The sequence below is a fragment of the Benincasa hispida genome, chromosome 3 (assembly GCF_009727055.1).
Source record: "Benincasa hispida cultivar B227 chromosome 3, ASM972705v1, whole genome shotgun sequence".
In the NCBI taxonomy this organism is placed as follows: Eukaryota; Viridiplantae; Streptophyta; class Magnoliopsida; order Cucurbitales; family Cucurbitaceae; genus Benincasa; species Benincasa hispida.
Window position 1 is genome coordinate 23254394 of NC_052351.1, and position 21598 is coordinate 23275991.

A 21598-nucleotide genomic window follows, 5' to 3' on the forward strand; every position below is an offset into this window, starting at 1 on the left:
ATTTGAAAACATTCTCAAAAGTTAGAGAAAAAAATTAAATTAACTCATATGTGATAGTAGTATTTATAAACTTATTTTCTCAAAAAAAAAATGAATGATCATGAAAGGATGTCTTAGTTTTTAGTTTTCTATTCTTAAAAAATAAAGCTTTTAGATGTCATTTTATGTATTTTCATTCTTCTGAAATTACGTTTGAATTCTTAATAAAATATCAAAAAGAACCATTTTTACAATATTTTTTTTTTAAATAGATAAAAAAAACATGTGAAGAATAAATTAATGTTAATAGACTTCACTTTCAAATATCAGAAAAAGGTTAAATAGTAGATACAGTATTCAACATTTTAAATAAATAGAAAACAATAGAAAATGCTGAAAAGCAATGTTAGTTTCATTTGAAAAAAAAAAAAAAAAAAAAGAGGAAAAAACCTAGTATGTAATATGAAATAAATAAAGTATTATGTTTAATTGAAGTGTTATGGTTTTGAAGGAATAGTTTAATTAGTCAAAATTCGACGACTTAATAGAATATATCTATATTCCAAATTTCAATAAAACTATTTCAAGAAAACCTCAGGCGTCAGGACAAACAACAATATACTTTACTTTTTTATTTTTTTTCTTTTTGTTGCAAATTAAAGTCCCATGAAATTGATATATTATATATATATAATTAATTAGGGTTAAGTAGTTTAAATCTCAGTTGTCTCATCTTATTGCTGACGTTGTTGTTCATAACAAAAACAAACCTTTCCCGAGGAAGAAAGAGAAAAGAGAAAAGAAACAGAAATACAAACAACCTTTTCCAAATGTTTCAGCTGCATAACACTAAAAACAAAAACAAGAAATAAAAGAGAGAAAATTCCAAGACTTTTGAATGATAAGTGATGGCAGTCTGTCTAATCACATCAAAATCATCAATTGCCTTCTATAAATTTTTAACTTAATTAAGTACATTGAGGACTGTTTGGAGGTCAAAATGTAATCACATAGAAAAGTATTAAAATATAATATAGAAATGAGATCATAAACTATGAAAACGGTGAGAATAAGAATTAAATTAAATTAAAAACTATGAAACAAAATTAGTTTAATATTACAAAATGAATCGAAAACGTTCAATCAAAACATTTATTACATTTCATTCCTATTCAAGCCAAATAAACTGTCCTAATAATTTTTCTTTCATTTCTCAAATTTGTTTATCTTTTTTTCAGAAACCTTCCATTTAACCTAATAACCTCCCTCACATTTCTCCTTATAGAATCTATAAAAAAAACACACACACTTTATTACTGTTATTAATGATCTAAATTATGATTTTCATCAAATAATTTATTTCTAGAGCTTCGAGGTGTCTGCCATGTAATTTGTTGTGTACATGGGGATTCAAATTTGGCACACATAAAAGCCGACAAGTCTTATGGTGGTAACAATAATACTTTTATTTTATTTGTATAAAACAATACAGTAGAAATTAAAGTTGCCGTGTTTTACTATATAACAAACAAGATTTGATTTTTGCTCAGATCAAAAGTTAGTATTGAACACGAGTCCAAGCTTTATTGTATCATGGGAGCCTTGTAACTATTTTGTAAACTATTTAGCATTACTAATGTGACCAGAAGTAATTATATTTCATTCTATCCCAAATGAATTTCACACGTTCCGTTAAATAATATATAAAGTTTTATCAGACTGTACATTTGATTTTAGGTAATAATTTTAAATTTGTCCAATATAAACTTAATTATAACTGTTAGCACCTTTGACCACCTTAAATTTGTTACCATTACCATAGTTCGTGATAACCCTAATTTTTAAGTTAGGAACTCGAGATTTTTCGTAGCTCATCTTGCAACTAGTTTTTTCAGCACTGCTTAGAGTATATATNTATATATATATATATATATATATATATTAATCCTTCTGTGAATTTGAAGTAATGAGGAGTCAAAATTATTGTTCTTACTTCATATATAAAAAAGTATTTATTTAATAGGAAGTTAGAAAAGTAACAACCATTTTTAATTTGGTAAGCATAGAAAAATTTAGAGGTCCAATCCACCGGAACAAAGCAGAAAGTTCAATACGCTCCTACTGATCAACATGTAGCTCGACGCAACACAACAAAAGAATACTTGCAAGTGTCGATAGACATACAATTAATATACTTAATAATCAATGAATGCATACTTGACATACATGATATAAATGTTTGTATATCAATACTATACATGATATACGTCGAACATAATATTCTTTCGTATTCGGAGAGATGTAGATTTTTATGGTTGGTATAAGAGAGTGAGAATATGAATGATTTGTGGTGGTACAGAGTAGATATGTAAATGTATGTAAAAAATTGGTAATTAAAGAAAATGGATAGGGAGAAATAACAAAAGAGGATATGGAAAAAGTAGAAGAAGAAAAATGAGGGGAAAAGGAAAGGAAATGCAATAACAATAATGAGTATGATAGAGATAATATATTATGAAGGGGAAGGAGAGGAATAGGATGGTTCAAGTTCCGGAGGCATTGGCTGATTATTGATTGAGAGATGAGAGATCCATTAATTTGGGGAAAGTTGAACATGTGATTCTCAAAAACAGCCAAACTGCTCCGACACATACATTTCTGACCGCACCTGCCCCTCACATATCCGACCATCTAACCCTAAACCCAAACCCCCCTTTTCATTCTATCTTTATGCAACATGGTGTAATTTGTGATCTACTTACCTATTAACTCTTATCATATTTTCTCTCTAATAAATAAATTATTCACTCTTTGTTCGGGAACCTAACTAACACAACATTAGTGAACCATGTAAATATTTGTGTTGATTTATCTCTTCTTGTCGATTTCAATAGAGGCATAGCAAAATATTGCTATTACATCTCTCTCACATCACATCATGAACATTTCCACCATCACCAATTTGAACATAAATATTCATCCATCCCTTTTTATTTATGCTTTCTTAAAAAGAAAAAAAAAAAAAAATTAATTGGTGGGGGGGTCTGTCAGCTGGCGGGAAACCGCTAAAAAACAGAGATTGCATGAGAAAATAAGGATAGTATTTTGTTGTTGGTGGTGTAGCTAAGTTATGTAATAAAGTTAGGACAAAATATGTTATTGTGTTTGGAAAAGATGTTGGGCAGGGCCAGGCGAGCATATAATAGAATTATAGAAGAGGAAGAGGAAGAGGAAGAAGAAGAAGAAGGAAACGGAACGGGGAAGGGGAGCAGGAAAAAAACGTAAGAAAAGAGAGAATTGCGGGAAAAAGGGAAGTGGAAAGTGACAGGACGAGAGAAAGAGTGGGAGGACCGTGATTTCCATTTCTATATTCTTTAGCAGCCTTTTTCATTACTTTGGCCCCCACAACTCTTTACCTTCCTTCTCCCTCACTAACTAAGCCCCACATTCTTTTTTCTTTTACATCCCTTTTCTTTTCTTCCTTTTTTCTTCATTACCCCCCCTTTCCGTTTTACTTTTTATTTCTATCCCTCTTCTTAATATTCCTTTTTCCATTTTATTTACCTTAACTCATCACCTCCTCCTTCTGCTTTTTCGATAATTGCTCATTTAACTATCCCTTCATCCACGTCTTCATATCTATCTTCTCTACTATATTACTTATTAGCTACTTAGCACTTTCTTTTTATTCTTTTTTTTAAATTTGGCTTCATTCCCGTAAAACATTATTTGAAACTAGATAACGTAAGCTAAAAAGTCAAATGCTTAAGAAGATAGTGCCTATAAACTTAATTTTCAATAACCAAACCGAGTCTTGACGTTTGAATTGATTGATGATTCTGTACAACTTGATCCCTCGACCTCTTGTATATTATTAAAAAAAAAAAATTGATTCAATACAACCCACGAGAGTTTTGTTGGATTTATGGAAAGATATTGAAAGAATGGTTGTCTCGTAATGAAAATGTTAAAAGAAGTGATAAGCTTTTTCTTTTGAGAGGTTTTAGATTTGAGAGTGATAAGTTTCAACTACTATAAAAGTAGTCTATTACTTTTGTTTCAAATCGCTCTAGTTAGAAACATTTCAAACTTTGATGTGCTAACTTTAGTTAAATTCTTTTTTCTTTTTTGCATAATGACTTTTATTTCTAGTGGGTCATAGTTTTTTTCCATGTGTGGAGTTTTTAACTTAAATTTTTGTATTTATTAGTTTTGTTGCATTGTTCAAATTTCTTGATTCTTTTTCTACTTATTCACACAATAAAAGCGAGAGATTTTTTTCAACAAATTATCGTCTTCTTGAATGAGTAGTAGTTTTCAGTCGTTGGACATTTTACAAGTTTAGAAGATGATTTAACCTCAAGAACCCATATAGGGGGGGTTTACTTAATTTTGAGATGGAGTGTGGGATAAATAAAAGTAGCAGAAGAGAGAGAACAAGAGAGGTTTGTTAAGATGTGTATGGGGATATAATAGATTACGCATGCATGTGAAGATGAGAATAATTTGTTACTGTACAAACACATTTCTCTCTGATTTTTTTGGAGAGATATGGAATGGAAACACTCTGACATTGCCACCATGCGAGACACTGCCCTTTCCCATTCTCACATTAATTTCAATATTACAACTATATACACTTTATAAAAACTATATAATACAATTTAATATAATATTTCTTTTATAAAGTAAATGAAATATATATATATATATATATATATGTATATATAATCAATGGGGGAGGGGTTTTGTTGTTGAAAGGAAATTAGGAAAGAAGGGATGGGGAAGGGCATTTAAATGTGTAGGGAAAGAAAAGGGTAAATGAAAATTGAATTATATGGTTCCATATTTGGGGTTGACACTGGGAAGTGCTTCCCCCACTAGCATCTAGTTTGTACCTTAATGGAAGATATTCTCTTTTAGTGACTATTCACTAATTCTTCTGTGTAATTGAAAACCCTACACCCATCCCTCTCTGCATCATCATAATGGGTAATTTTTATGACACTTTGCATCAAACTGTCCCTCTCTTTCTCTCTCTAAAATTCACTGTTTATCCTTTCTTCAACAAGTTATCATAACTTCAAATAATATCACAAACCCAGTTTTGAATTAGTTCAACGGTAATTTGCATAACTTTACATTTTAAAAGTTGGAGTTTCGATTTTTCCTCTTCATAGTTATTGTACCAATTGATATTTTGATCCTCTAGTAAAAACCCATATGATAAAAATTAAAACTTGATTAGGCTTTTAATGTGGGTTAGCATGTCAATCTTCTACAAAAATATGTATGTAATTTGAGTGTGAGTCAAGAGTTGATCAATGAAAGTGCTCCAAACCCACTTAATTCAATTAAAAGAATAATATTAGCAAATGGGTCCATGAAATAAGATTATTTATTTATGTGTTTGTTTTTTTTTGGAGACAAAAAGGAGATTAAATATGAACCCATATAATTGCTTACATTGAACAAAGGCAGACACCGACATGCATTAGTGAAAAAAGTTTGATTTAGGGTTTGATAGAGAGGTTTTAGTAGGAAACTTATATTACATTAAAAGTATAATGATGAGAGAAATTTTGTTACAAAATGCAATCATTTAATCATACAGTAGAATTGCATACTTTGGAGATTTAATGACTTTGAAATCCAGTAAAGTTCCTCTTCATCTGGTCCCTCATCTCTCACAATTTTCCTTCCTTATAAAAACAAAAATGAATAATAATATTATTATTATTAGAGTATGAGCTGTTAAAGCCTAAAGAGAACCATTTTTTTCAATTAACACTACTTAGGAGAATATCTCTAGGACTGTTTATGTTATGATGTGATTAAAGAAAAAAAAAACCACATAATTTGTGAGGATAAATTATGACTTTTGGTCCCTTCTATGCACTAATCTATATATAGGTCACAACCAATTAATAAATTTATGTATTTCCACCTGACTTAGCAATTTATTTAATCAATATAGTATTTCAATTAATAACTAACCCACCAAGACCTAGATTGTTGTAAGATTGATGATATTAAGCCCAGAAGGTGGTGGGCTTAAGCTGACTTATGTAGCAGGCAAAATTTGATTAGTTTGGGTTCGTTTGATAACGTTCTCATTTCTTGTTTTCTGTTTTCTGTTTCTTCTTTTTCGAAAACAAGAAACGAGAATATATTGTTTGATAACTATTTCTTGTTTCTTGTTTCTTATTTATTTTCCCTATTTTCCTCTTCTTTTTCTCTTCTTTTTTAACAATATAAAATAAAAAGAGAAGATATGTCATACATTAAATATAAAAAAAAATATTACCAAAATTTTATGTCATCTAATATAAGGAAGTCTCGATAAAAACTAAATATAATAACAAATTGTATCCGACTCTTCATTTGTTGCCCAAATTTGATCGGTAGTATCATCTCTAACTCGAGTCATTTGTCCTAAATGATATCAAGTCAAATCAAACTTAATTATATTATTATATAAATGTCGTAGTTGTAAAATATTAAAATTAAGCTAATTGAATGTCTTAGTCGATAAAATTTATACATATGGTAAAAGTATACTCAATTTCAAATATACTAAAATATTATAATTAAGATAATAATTTAATAATCAAAAGTTGAAATATAACAAAAATGAGTATACATATTGAAAATTAAATTAATATATAAATGTAAATATTGGAAAATTTTAAAATTCAAAATTAAAATAAAATATAAATATAGCAAAATTAGTTTGTAAATAGAAAAATTAAAAAAGAAAATAAATATAAAAAAACAAAGAATAAAGTTGAAATTTGAAGTATAAAAAAATTAAAATACATAAGGAAAATTAAAATAAGAGAATTTTAAAATTCAAAATTAAATTAAAATATAAATATAGAAGTTTTTAATTAATAAATAAAATATAAAAGATGGAAATAAATATAAAAGAAAAGAAAACAAAATAAAAGTGTCTAAGAATTTGAACACAAAATCAAGAGGTGGAAGAAAAATGTAGACCTGCAAAACAACCAATAAACTAAGGATGCATCTTATTAAATTAAATAAACATTTTAATATAAGAAGAAACATAATAGGGTTGTAGTTTCTCAAAATTTGTCCATTTCTTAAGAACATTCCTCAAATTTTAGAAACAAGAAACGAGAACGGTTATCAAACATATCTATTTCTTGAAAAATGAGAAACAAAAACAGGAAATAGGAAACGGGAACATTATCAAACGGGCCCTCAGTTTCAAATTTTTGTTTCTGAAAATTAAGTCAATTTCATCTACAATTCCTATAATGATTTGCATCTGTCTTAGATACAATGGTTGAATTATTAGTTAAATTCCAAAAACAAAAACGACTTTTTGAAAGTTACTTTTTTTAGTTCTAAAAATTTGACTTGGTTTTTTAAATCATGGGTGAAAAGTAAATAACAAAAGGAGAAATTTAGGAATGACTTAATTTTTAAAAATGAAACGAATATCCAATCGTGTTGAAGTATAGGGTTAAAAAAGATGATTAACGTGCTTTAATTAATTAGTTTGAGAATGACATTGAAGAGTTTGCGAGTGGCGGTGGGTGGGGGGGTGTAGCGTGCATTATAAACAGTAAAAAAGAATTGATTCCTTCATTATGACATTATTAAATTCCTCTTAAGTCTTAACTACATCTAATCTAATTTGAATAAGGCTTAGAGATTAAGTAAAATCGTGGAATCGATGTGATGGATGCTTGTCGTTTTTTTTTTTTTTTGATTAGACGTAACTTGATATGTGCTTAGACATTCTCATATGATATGAATCTTTACTAATGACAAAGAAACTTCAATTACTATAATCATGGACGATTTTTGTATAATATCATAAGGATATCATTACGTTTTGTACATTTTTATTTAGAATAAAAGTTCAACACAACATTCAGAGAGGTGTTGACGATGCATATTTCAACTAATTTAACTAGGTTTAAATTGATATATTTCATCTCAGATTAAAAATAACCAAAATGTATCTTTTAAAACCACATAAATATGATTAACATTTCTCAAAAAAGTAAAAAAAAAACAATTACCAATATTTTAAATGAGTAATAATTAAATGTAGTCGAATCTGACGTTTCTCATATTTTAAAATAGGTAAGCACCTAAGTTTTCCTCTTTCTAAACTTTGAGGCCAAATCTATGACAAACAAGAAAAACTCATCTCTAATGTCAACAGATCTAAATAACAAAGTTAAATTGCCCGGTTATAGCCGTAAAAGAAAATAAAACAAATAACTAATTAAGTGAAATATACAAATTAACCTAAAATTTGACAACCAAACTAATATTTTAATTAAGGACGTGTTTGAATTGACTTAAGAAAAAAGTGTTTTTCAAAAAACTTATTTTTATTTAAACACTTTTGATAAAAATGGATTAAAATACACTTGAAAAACTATCTTGAATGGTTGCAAAAAATTCTAATTTCTTTCAAAATGTCTTATTTTTCAAATTAAATATTTGAAAATGTAATACAAACATACCCTAAATCATACAAGAATTATCTAACATTTATGGTACAAACACATTCAATATCATTGAACTTTTCGTACTATGTACTAAGATCATAATGTTCATGTTCTTTATTCTGAAAAGAAATTGATATAATATCATTACCAAGAGAATAAACAAAAGGTAGTACATATGGGCAAAGAAACAAACATAGAACCAGAGGAAGCAAAGCGAAGACCCATCGTATTATGATGAAACCTATCATTTCCTTTAAAAAGTTTGGTTTAACTATAAAATTGGCCCCAATAATGACAGTACACAGTTTTACTGCTGGCATGTTAGAATGTAATAATCTGTACGGAAAAAAAACATTATTTTTATCGGAATGCTGGAACATTAAGACACCATGTACACAATAAATAATCTATATAAATATTGAAGAAAGCTATATCGTAAGTTTTCCTAACTGATTCCAAAAATTTCACAATAAAGAGAAGAGACCTTCCATTAGTAATAATCTCCGAAGTTGGCATACAATAGCAGCAAATTCAAATGGAAGTTTGATTGAACTCACCAAAGTCTTTGGCATGGTGCATGAACTGGTGGAAGTTTCAACCACGATGACGTTTTACACTGAGTGCATTGCTCGTAATTCGGGAAATTCTAGCAGGCATTCTACAGCACCATTGTAGTTCAAGAAGCCCATGAACCAGAATTCATGGTTATCACCAGAGATTACCTGTATGTACTTTTCAGCAGGATTCATTCCACTTGAGGAAGGATTAACTGCCTTTAGTTGTTGTAATGGGATAACCACCTGTTTTCACAAAGATGAAACATGTTCCAGAGATTAAAACCATAAAGATCGACATGGTTTAGCAAGTTTAATTTTCGAAACTTTGTTTTTGAAGATAAATACCTGAAATCACATCTACCAAAACATATATTATCCAAGAGAGAGACTTTTAGTTGTGTTAAAAAGTATGGGTTAACTAAAAATACCTTGTAATAGCTCCATTCGGTTTTCCCGTCAGACTTGTATGAAAGAGGATTGTCACTACAGTATGCAAGCTTTGCTGTAGATACATATAATACACCCATAACTGGACCCGCAGACGTTGACAAATAACAAGCAAACGAATTTTGAAGTTTTTCCTCAGGCACTGTGTCAAAAGTTTGTTGAAAAATCTTTTCATAGCCACCTTCTGCCAATACCTTCGTCCCTTGGGCAATTCTCCCCAGCGCAGCATCCGCAAAACTTGGACTTGTTTTCACTGATTCAAGAAACTGTGGCTAAGTAAATGAAATTAATGCAGTAAATGAAAGTAATGCAGATACTGTTTTTTTTTTCCAAGGGTAACATTCTAAGCCTGTATAAAAGTATAAAGCTCGTTTGTATCATTTCAAGCTTTCAGCTTGTTAAAGAAACAAAAGCATGAAATTTAATAATTTATCTGGGACATGTATAACAAGTGTAACATTCTTAGCAATACTTAGATGCATCTCACTCTAATCACGCACAGAAAAGTCGATAATATTTATAAAAAGGAGAAGAGCTTGTAACGTGACAAACTATGATCGAACAATTGAGTAGGATACACAAAAATTGGTATAGTCTAGGATGCACCTAAGAATTTTTTTTTTTTTAAAGAATTAAGTCTGTTTAATAATTATTTGTCAATTCATGGCTCAAGGCTGAAAATTAACTTTCCAACTCCAATCATTAATTTGAGAGCCACTGTCAAAATGACAGGTTTATCACAATTTAGTTAGATGGTAGACAAACTTTATATTCTAGAACACCTGAGAATTTGAAGGGATAAGGCTAACTCATGTTTTGCAATTTGTGTTGATGACGAAAAATTAAATTACAAGTAGTCAACTCCTCCCTTGTTGGATATCTTTAGTCCCATCATTATTCAAGCATTAATACTAAAATTAGTTCTGATTGTCCTTGTAAGTGAAAACTTTCTGCACACTAAAACCTTCTACTCTTATTCATGGTGATATTTTAGAATGCAACATTCTTTCATTTCCGTACCACATTCCAGTATGCTGAATCTACATTTAGAAACACAGATCTCAATTTAATTTCTTCAAAATTATTAACAAGATGATCGAGACCTGGTTCCACAACCAGGTTTAGAATCCTTAAAAACAACGCAGTTTGAGACACTCTACAGGAGCGGCAGCCTTGTCTATTGAATGCTTGATGGCTCAATCTACTAATGCTAACCTCTCAGGTGAAATCCTTTGGGCAAGCATAAAACTGAAAAGCTCAGAATGTGTGCCGGGAGGCCACATTGGCAAGTCAGAGAGGAGCTTAATCTCATTCTTTTTTCTCTTTTTCTTTTTGAGTTCAACAACATGTGTGTGGGGGTGGGGATTTGAATCTTCATCTTAGTTGAAGGTATATGCCTTGACTAGCTTCATATAGCTTGATCCAAGATTATGAGAGGTCTGTAATTAACAAGGAAACAAGGAGAGAGTGGATATGACACCGTTTTTTAATGATAACATCGAGATCACATTTTTGACAAAGTATCCACATGGACACTCCAAATAAAGAAGTAGTTGAAATGAAAATTCTCCATCTCTCTAGTATAGCTGAAGCTCTGGTGTTCCAAATGAGGGAGCCAAAATTTTACTTGGGGAAGCCACACTCTGTGACCCCATACCTCTATAATAGTTGTCCCACATTCTTCACTTTCAAACCCTCTTAACATCTTAAAAAGTGCGTTCTCTACTTCCAGCCATCTTTGATATAACCTCCCAATGAAGGGAAGCAAGTCGAACTCAGGTCCCGTAAGCCAATTTTTTCTGGAAAACTATCGGTGGCACTGGGGTAGAATACTTTCATTTTCTCATGAGGGATTCTTTGTCACAACTGGCAAGCCCCTTCTTTTCTAAATTTAGCAGGAAGGAGCAACTTTGATTTTGAAGACTTATTTTGGACCACAGGCAAGAATACTTCCAATCTAATCCTCAAAAAGGTATGGGTGAATCAAATCACCTTCTCGTACTCAAGGCAGCCCACAACATCAAGTCTAATAAGTAAGATGGAAAATAAGGATAGACATTCTTCATACAACCATGTACCATATATCAAAGAGCGAAAAACCAATTTAGTTTTTCCTTTCAAGAAAGAATAACAAAGTTTTCAACGATCAGATACAAGATTGTTCCTAGTCCTCCAACCCCAGCACTGAATGCAATAGAAGTCCAAGTTTTTTCCCTTAATAAATGACCTTGACATTCTAACAGTCTCTTACAAGTGTGGAGGCATGCAACCAATATATAATCTCACATTCTTTCTCTTATCAGACTACCTCTCACCTCATGTAAAACATTTGCCAATTATTTATTGACTTCATAATAAAAGAGTTTTCATCCAAAAGGGAAGGAGATAACTTTGCAGGGAATAAGAGCTCCAAAAGCTAGTAAAACCAAGTTACTAATGTCCTAACCTAAAGGAAGTATAAGGTGCAAATGGATATTTACTTTGACCTTTTGAGCCAATGGCTCAATTAGAAGTTGCAAATCAAAATTGGTTGTGGATGGATTCACTCAAAAGTTTATCTATTAAAATAGACTAGCCAAAACGTTTGCTCCTATGACAAAGATGACCTCCAAAAGGATACTAACCTTGACTGAAATATAACGTAGTCATTTCATCAACTTGATGGGGAGAAAAAGATACATTTCCAACTAGACTTTGTGGATCAGGGATGAGTTTCAATCAAATAGGGGTACCTTAACTGAAGGATTCTCTAAATACCCTGATACAGCAGCTTAACATTTTGTTTGACACATACATAGGTTATTCTTCATCTGGGTTACAATGAACTCAAGAAGATCATGCCATGTTCCACAAACATGAACCAGGAAGCAAGACTAACTAATGATGAAGTTCTAACTATGAGAACAAGACAGTTATATGCGTATGACATAGAACGAATCCCATGTAGAATGACAAAGTTAAACCTATACCTAAAATATTTGTTTTTTACCTTTCTGTTTTTATTGTGAAAACCATTTTATAAATACTGCCAAATATAACCTCTGGATTGAACAGATTGTGTTGATTCTTAATAAGCAGAAGAGAGGTTTGAATATGACTTTCAGATAGCATCCTATAATCTTTATTCTATCCATCACAGGTCATCCCATAAAGAGGGAAAAAAAAACTACCATTAATTACCTAAGGACCTGAGCGTAGCCTAATTGGTTTAGGGATATGCCTTTAACCAAGAGGTCAAAGTTGAACGCCCATTTGGATCGCAAATATTATTTGATGGTATGGATAACAAGTGATTACGAACTCAGGGACAGAAAGTTTTACCACATCACACTTCCATCCACATGAACCTTTTGACATGAAACCATCAGAAGCTTCTTTTTCGAAGATCCCAATTTTGCTAAATTGCTTAAGGGCAAAACTTTTCCTCATGAATGCGAGAGAGAAATGAAGAGAGCAAACTATATTTCGAAATTGAATTTAATTTTCAACCCCCAATCCCTGGATAGCGAGGGAAACAAAAAAACAACAGGAACAATGAAAAACTTACAATGTTGCCAAGTGTTTCCAGCCAGATCCTCAGCCCTTTTTGTAGCTTCCCCGACTTTCCTCCCCCATCTCCCTAGAACGGTCCATACAGAATCCACCGTCTCTGATCAAAATGCATCAAAAAAATTTTAATGCCTTTATCCATTAATAACCCACAAGAACTTACTGTCCGCCGCACGAAGGCATATATACAAATCAAAGAAACAGAACCACAAATCAAACTCACAGAATCAATACCTTTGAAGGAAACTGAAGAGGAAGGAGCGGAAGAAGCAAGAGAATTCGATCCATATGAATTGGAAGCAACGGAAGGGGACTCGGTGACCAATTCGGTGCTCCAACGCACCGTTTTCTTGGAGCCGGAAGAGGGCGTTGAAACCNCCGGAAGAGGGCGTTGAAACCACAGGCTGTTCGTTCTGGGTCGGAATCTGGTTCTCTGAACCCATCACGAAATTACCCCAATTCCCATCTCCATTGGAGGTCTGAACTCCCTCTTTTGGGTTAGATTTTGGGCTCTTATCGTCGGTGGAGATGGGAGTTTTGTTATCGGCGTCCTGCTTCGGCTGCTCCATCAAAAATTCTTCTGAAACAGAGAAATAGAATTGTGTTGGGTATTTTACTTAGAGGGAAATTGGGAAAAAAAGGAAAGGCTTGGCTGAGAGGGCGGTAATGGCCTGGCCGGACGAAGAACACGACCCCTACTTTTTAGCGCGCATGAGAAGGAAATTGGATCTGGTGCCGTATTTTTTAGATCAACGAGGTGCTAAGGTGCGTTCTCCTTCAAACTCCATACTCGTTTTCCCATTTCAAAAGAAACAAAAAAGCCTAATTTTTAGGAATTTCTTTCTTTATTTTTTATTTCTTACAGAATCATAATATTTTAGTTCATAATTTAATATTTATTTTTTATGCTATATTTATACTTTATTCACTCATCCCTCATTTTGGTGGCCTGTGGCTTGGTTCCAATTCTGTTATAAATTTTCAATTTCATTCCTCTCGTACTTACATGTCTTTCAATAAATCTTTATTTTCACAAAATATGTTGAAGAATGACCATGTATGATTTATTTTTCAAATGAATGACTGTGCATAAATTTAGAAATCAGCTGTTTTTAAATATAAAAAAATTGACATAAATATTTATAAAATATAGCAAAATTTTAGAACTATCAATGATAGATGTTAATAGACATTGATAGACTTCTATCAGTATCTTTCAGTGACATTGATAGACACGTTTATCATTGATAGTTCTAAAATTTTACTATATCTTGTAAATATTTCAAAGTTTTATTATTTGAAATAATTTCCTTTAAAAATGGTATTTTTATGTTTTTTATTTTTTATTTTTTTTTGAGTTTGATGGTTAAGTTGGCAATTTTTATGAGGTTGTCAATTGTCGCTAGGGGTGATTGCCGATTCAGTTTTATCGATTTGAGGGTTGATTCATGCTATGAAACATATGTTTTTAAGCCTTTATTTGTGCACTTTTACTGTAAAAAACATATTCATGCATGAGTTTTCTCCTAAGTTTTGTCTTAACCAGTTAAAATGAGTTCATGAGGATTAATTGTGCTTAAATTATGTTATTTCCTTTTTGGAGCTGATTTGGTGAATTTTGGTAGGTTTTTTTGCTATTTCTACAAATTTTTGGTATGATGTGCTCGTATCAATAAAGTGATGCGCTCGCATCAATGAGCCTTAATTCTCCAGGTTTCGAACTAGTCAAAAGCATTTGTAATTTTCATGATTTTATTAGTGGCCAGCTCTGATTTTTCTTAGTAAACCCTCAGAATGAAGATCTCGATCATCCCTAACCATTTTGGAGCTTGTAAAAGGGAGGAAAGCCCTCCATCTTGAGATACAAATTGCTATAGCCGAAATCATCATCATCCTTCATAGTTTCTGCCATTTTTATAACTTAACCAATTTTATCTTTGAACCTAGCAATTAGCACATTCTAGGAATAGCCATCAAATGCCTAATTAACTATTGCTACTTAGGAGACCTTAGCTAGACATTCTTATGCGAAAATAAATTTAACAAGATATTCATGCAAGATTGTGACAAACTAAGAATCATAGTCTAACATGCTCATGAGTGAAAAGTCATCCATACAAACATGCTTTTAGAAGTTAAAGAAGATTCAAAGAAAACATAATTCAGTATGCAATCATCAATTAGGAGTAGAAAACTAAAAAAAAAATTAACATAGAATACTTGATCCAAGAAACTAGATAGAATTTATCTAAAAAATCCATAGACAAATCCATGAGATACAATCCAATTCATGCTTACAATCCAAAATAAAACATAAATCTAACCTAATGATACTGAAAATGTAAAGAGGAAGGAAGAAATCTAAGCCTCTCCTCAACCACAATAAAAATTAACATAAAAATTTGACCTAAAATGAAGAGAGTATTTATAGAAAAAGTCACAGCGTCGTAATGCTAGGGACAGTGTTGCGAAGCTATCCTGCAACTAGCCCTCGAGTGTTGGGGTAGAGGCGCAACGTTGACCTTGACGTTGGGTTATGCATGAGGCGTACACACGAAAGGCCGGCATCTCCGTCACACGTTCATAGCGTTGTAACGCTGATGGCAGCGTTGTGATGCTACCCTGCATCATAGCCTACTGCCTTTTAGCATTAGGGTAATGTTGGGCTTAGGCTTGTTCTAGCATTGTGACACTTCTAACAGGGGTAATTTGGTCATTTCTACTCCTTTGAAGCTCAAATGCTCAAATTGATCAAATTAACCTCATTTAGCTCCAAACTCTCGGTTGCCCGGTACCTACAAAATAGGATAATTAATATTAAAACCTACTAACAAGCCTAAGTTAAGCTAGGAATTATAACTCCTTTTGAAAGCTATCAAAAAGTGATTGTTTGCCTTTATGTTAGCGAATTTATTTTTGAAATGAATTAAATTAGAGAAACCACAAAATACAGAGGGGATAAACAAGAATTTAAGCATGCTTTCCAATTAATAGAGAGGAAAGGGAAGATTAACACATACCCTTGAAGAAGACCTTCTTCATGTATTCCTCTCTCGGTGATCACGAACAAAGAACTTCTCCTCCTTACGAACACTTCTTCCACGAACAGGATCTCTTAGACACCACCATAAGTCTTCCTCACTATTCTCAGGGTGAGAATCAAGAAGGAATTGTGGGCTCTTATTAATTTTGGTGAGGGAGAAAGGAGAATTTTTTTTTAGAGAAATATCACAGAGACGAAGAAGATACAAGAGATTTCTAATTCTATCTGTGTCACATTTTCTGTCAAACTGAATAACCACTATTCATCTGTGATGCCTGTACATGAGAGAGATGAGGGGAGTTATTTTCATAACTTCCTTCATCATGTTATTTTACTTTTAATTATATTAAAATAATATAATTAAAAACCAACTTTGTATTATATCTCGTATAATATAATCTATGGTTTATATTGTATCATATATAATATAAACTAACTCTATATTCTCTTATATAAATTAAAGTTATTATATGAATCATATTCATATTAATTTTAACCTACACTTTTATATAAATCTCATTCATATAATTAATTAATATTTGAATCATATTTAAATATTCATCTCTCTCATTAAACTTTATATTATAATGTATCCATATACACTATATTAATTACATCTCATATAATTAATTCCCTATAATTAATTTGAACAATTCAAATTAATCCAAAATTAATTGATTCTCATTAAACCCTTATTGAGCTAGCAAGGGGACCTTATGGACTTATAGAATGGAAGCTTCAATGATGTGGGATTAATTAATCAAACTCTTTAATTAAATTAATCAACATTCATTAACTATCGGACACTTCATTAAAAATCGACATCTACACTCTTCGCATTGTAGATATATTCTATGTCCATTAGATATAACCAATCAATAGTAAATTGATCCTTCACAAATTGTTAACTACAGCTAGGTCAAAATTATCGTTTTACCTCTGTAGTTACATCTAGCTTCCTAAGTACCACTGATCCCTTCAGTGAACAATTAGTTATAGTTCAATTATAAACTAGGCAACTCTCTGGCCAGTGAGAGGGGAGATACTTCATTGTTGAAGACCCGAAATCAACCCTTACAAGAGAAATTTATCTACTTACCCTAATTATGGGAAGAAGTGAATTTCATCTTGTGCAGTTGTGTTCCTAGCTCTCCACTTGGATGAATCCCTAAAATGGTAGGCATATTGAGTCGACGAATCGAGTCACTCTTACCCATATAGATCAAAGGACCGCCCTTCTAGGCAGGAGTTCATAATTCACTTAGGATTAAGGTCAAGTCTGTTGGGGGTTGATGCTCTAAATCTCGTGGTTTTGTAGTTTGTAATTGTATTTGTACAAACAATTTAGTAATCTAATAAAATAAAAGATATTTTATTTGACATTTAGTTGCATTAACCCATAATAAACTAAGATCCAAGGTTATCTTTTGTAGCTTAAACATGTATGTGGAGACATACAAGTGGATCATATTTAAGTGATAACCTAAACGATCTATAACAGATGGATAAAGTTAGGTCCTTATCCTAGTGACACTATGAATACGAACTGCTTTGTAGTTGTTACAATTATTGTAAGTGCTACAAATGATCTGATCCTGATCATTTATATAGAGACATGTGAGAGAAAATATTCTATACAAAGAGTTTATATAAGACCGGACCACGAATTGAATAGTCTTTCTATATAATACTGTTGCTAGAAGAGACTTACATTTCACCAAGATGAACATAGGTGACTTGACCTAAATCTTATCCGTATATATTAGTGTATATCAGTGTGTTTATAAATGTGTATATCACATGTTTCAATCCAGAAAGGGAATATAAACAAAGAAATTCAAGAATTTTATTCATATAAAGGTATTGTCCATTCATTTACAAACTCAATAATAGAACCAATCAAGGGGATAAATAACTTTACAAAAATTCTAATATCAATCCATTTGGCAATACAAGGGAAAAAATACAACTATAATGATTACATCATTGATTAATTTGGCGAAGTTTGCAAGTCCTAGAATTGTGACCTTTACAATGACAACGATTACATCTTAATGAACTACTTTTAGCTTCACCTACAGATGGGATCCTTTGTTTTTTAGGTCTTCTTATTGAACGTTTAAAAATAGGAGGTAATTTAATGCCATCATCTAAAACCCTTCAATTTGAATGGAATTCAACAAGTCGAACATAACCCGTATATGTCGATGACAATGCGCATGAATAATAATAATCAGATACATAAGAATAAGTATCCATGTTAAGCAGCCGAAGAACAACAAGCTCATAAGAGCATGGAATTTCATCAAAATCCCATTCTCAACAATTGCAAGATCCCAAATTAATCTTTACTAGGAATTGTTTATTACCACCAATTACTGAGTATTCAACGTTGTTAACAGGAAGAACCTAATAAATACAAATGGAAAAAGAAATCAGCACATTACAAACATACCAAATATAAATAGTGATAGAAATCTATCATTATCTATCAGTGATAGACAATGATAGAAATCAATCACTAACTATCATTCTTCTATCAATTTTATATATCTAAAAACAAACAAAAATGAAAAGAATAAAGAACTCTTACCATAAAACTTCTTGATTTTTCATGTTGGTTGTATAATATATCCTCAGCCCAAGGAATCAAAATTGTTTTCATTGACAAACTAGTTTTCCTTCGATCATGAAATCATTTTTGCAATAAATCTCTAATTGCATCGAATAAACTTGCAACAGGTAAGTTTCTATTCTCTTTCAAAACAAAATTTACACACTCTGAAGGGTTTGTTGTCATCATTTTTGCAATAGATGTCTATCATAGTTTATCAGTGATAGATAGTGATGTATAATTATCACTGATAGACAATGGTAGATGTCTATCATAGTTTAACAGTGATAGATAGTGATGTATAATTATCACTGATAGACAATGGTAGATGTCTATCATAGTTTATCAGTGATAGACAGTAATGTACAACTATCATTAATAGACAGTGATAAATGTCTATCATATTCTATCTACAATAGACAGTGATAGATGTCTATCACAGTCCATCTACAATAGACAGTGATATAAATTTTATAAGAAGAATACTTCATTTGTTATAATACCTAGATTCATTTCTTTCAACCTTTCAAAAAAACTATGGAATCAAGCTATATGATTCAGCTGCATTATCATTTAATGATCTTAATATATGTTCTTTTGCCCTCCAATATTTTTGATAACTAATATTAACACTAAGCTTAGCATGAGCCTTATGAACAATATCTCTAGGAAGAGAGTGATTAGTAAAGATATACCTAAAATCCTCTTTCAAGCAGTCCCCAATTACAGATGAAGAAGCTTGCTTATGATAACTTTGAGCTGTATTCATTGAACAATTATGGTAAAAAATGTACTTTCTAAGCATCCACAACTCACTCTTCTTGTACTGAGATGCCTGAACATACGATTGACAGCCTTCTTACAAACATTTCAACATAGCAATCTATCATTACCTCCACCACTAATACCATTACAAGTTCCTTCTACAGAATGATGACTAACATGAGCAACTAAAGGATGCCTAGTCCCTGAATCTTTAGCCATAGACATATACTAACTAAAATCCTTACCTTGTTTTGTTTAGAATACAGATTGATTATTAGTTTCCAAAATCCAATAATATTGACAAATCTATAGAAACATCCAATTTAATTTCACCTAATATCAAACTAACTAAACCATTGAAGTCTATCATACCATCAACAAAAACTCCAGCAACATTATAATTCTCATAAGAATTATAATGAGTCCACTATCCACCATAAAAAATGACTACTGGAACATTGACCATGGTATCAATTTACTGCAAAAAAAGGAAAAGAAGATTGTATAAGAAAATATTAATATGTATATAGCTCTATAACTTTATATCAGTGATAGATAGTGATAGAGCTCTATCACTGTCTATCAATGATAGACAATAATAGAACTCAATCACAGTATATCACTAATGATTGTGCTCTATCACTTCTATCAGTAATAGACAATGATAGAGCTCAATCATAGTATATCACTAATGATAGAGCTCAATCACTATTATAAAGAGTGATAGAGCTCTATCACTTTGTATCACTAATAGATAGTGATAGAGCTCTATCACTGTTTATTAGTGTAGAACTCTATCACTTTGTATAACTAATAAACAATAATCTATCACTGTCTATCAGTAATAGACAATGATAGAGCTAAATCACAGTCTATCACTAGTGAAAGAGCTCATTCACTGTTTCACTGATAGACAATGATAGATAGTGATAGAGATCTATCCACTGTGTATTAGTGTAGAGCTCTATCACTTTGTATAACTGATAAACAAAGATAAAGATCTATCACTATCTATCAATGGTAGAGAAATGTTCATATCCATACATGTTCACACCAAAAACTATTTGTCTGCACAACAACAAATAACAAACAAAGAATAATAAAAAAATAAGAAAATATTGGAAAGAACACAAACACAACAAAAAAAATTGATAGAATTCTAAGATTTAACTATAGGAACATTAACCATTGTATCAAATTACAGAAAAAAAAAAAAGATTGTATAAGAAAATATTAAAATGTATATAGCTCTATAATTTTATGTAAGTGATAGACAGTGATAGTGCTCAATCTAATGTATCAATGGTGATAAAGCTCTATCACTGTCTATCAGTGGTAGAGAAATATTCACATCCATACATATTCACACTAAAAACCATCTATCTTCACAACAACAAATAAAAAACAAAGAATAATAAAAATTAAAAAAGATTGAAACGAACACAAATACAATAACCAAATTGATAGAATTCTAAGATCCTGAAACCTAGAAAAGAAGAAGAAGAAGAAGAAGAAGAAAGCCTACATCATACCGATGATCTGAAAGCCTAGAAAAGAAGAAGAAGAGATAAAGAAGAAGAAGAAGAAGGAAAGGAGAAGGAGGAGAAGAGAAGAAAAGAGAAGAAGAAGAATGACAACGTAATAAAGTCGTCGAACAGATGAAAAGAAATCGTGGGTGAGCGAAGAATCCCTTATTGGCGATGGATGAAGGATGGCGTGGTCAAGGAACCATGAAGCCGTGGATGAGGAAGAAACCATAAATGAACATGTGCAAAAATTCAAGGAAGAACCGTAGATCTACACGTATAGAAAATCGAATAAAAAAATCGAGGACGAAGTCGAACCGTGGTCGAGGAAAAACGTCTTCGATGAGGAAGAATGTCGAGGAAGAAGACGTCATCGATGAGGAAGAATGCCGAGGAAGAAGACGTCATCGATGAGGAAGAATGTTGAGGAAAAAACTGAAGAACGGCGAGGAAGAAGCCGTAGATGAAGTCACGCGAATTTCAATCGCTAAGGATATTTTAGAAAAGACTTTCAAAAAAAAAAAAAAAAAGAAGGAAAACTTGACTTCCTTTGACATTTTTTTTGCTATAGATTGTAAATACTTTGATTTTTTTTTCTATTTATAAGAATTACTCTTAAATTA

General features: G+C 31.5%; 1 protein-coding gene across 1 annotated transcript; it reads right to left on the reverse strand.

The window, feature by feature from the left end:
* Positions 1 to 8721: 8721 nt before the first annotated feature.
* LOC120072624 (GLABRA2 expression modulator) lies at positions 8722 to 13852 on the reverse strand. The gene is made up of 5 exons (XM_039025040.1): positions 13415 to 13852; positions 13262 to 13383; positions 13026 to 13127; positions 9460 to 9731; positions 8722 to 9274 (listed from the first exon to the last, which is right to left on the reverse strand). The coding sequence occupies exons 1-5, from the start codon at positions 13594 to 13596 to the stop codon at positions 9086 to 9088; spliced, it is 867 nt and encodes a 288-aa protein (XP_038880968.1). The 5' UTR covers positions 13597 to 13852; the 3' UTR covers positions 8722 to 9085.
* Positions 13853 to 21598: the final 7746 nt, after the last annotated feature.

What these genes read in the sequence shown, in the direction of transcription:
- LOC120072624 (XM_039025040.1), bottom strand. Translation starts at nt 13,596, where the DNA reads ATGGAGCAGCCGAAGCAGGACGCCGATAACAAAACTCCCATCTCCACC. An exon ending in TGGAAACACTTGGCAACATT is followed by an intron (nt 9,732 to 13,025) that starts GTAAGTTTTTCA and finishes TTCTTGAATCAG; the next exon opens with TGAAAACAAGTCCAAGTTTT. An exon ending in CCGAATGGAGCTATTACAAG is followed by an intron (nt 9,275 to 9,459) that starts GTATTTTTAGTT and finishes TTGTGAAAACAG; the next exon opens with GTGGTTATCCCATTACAACA.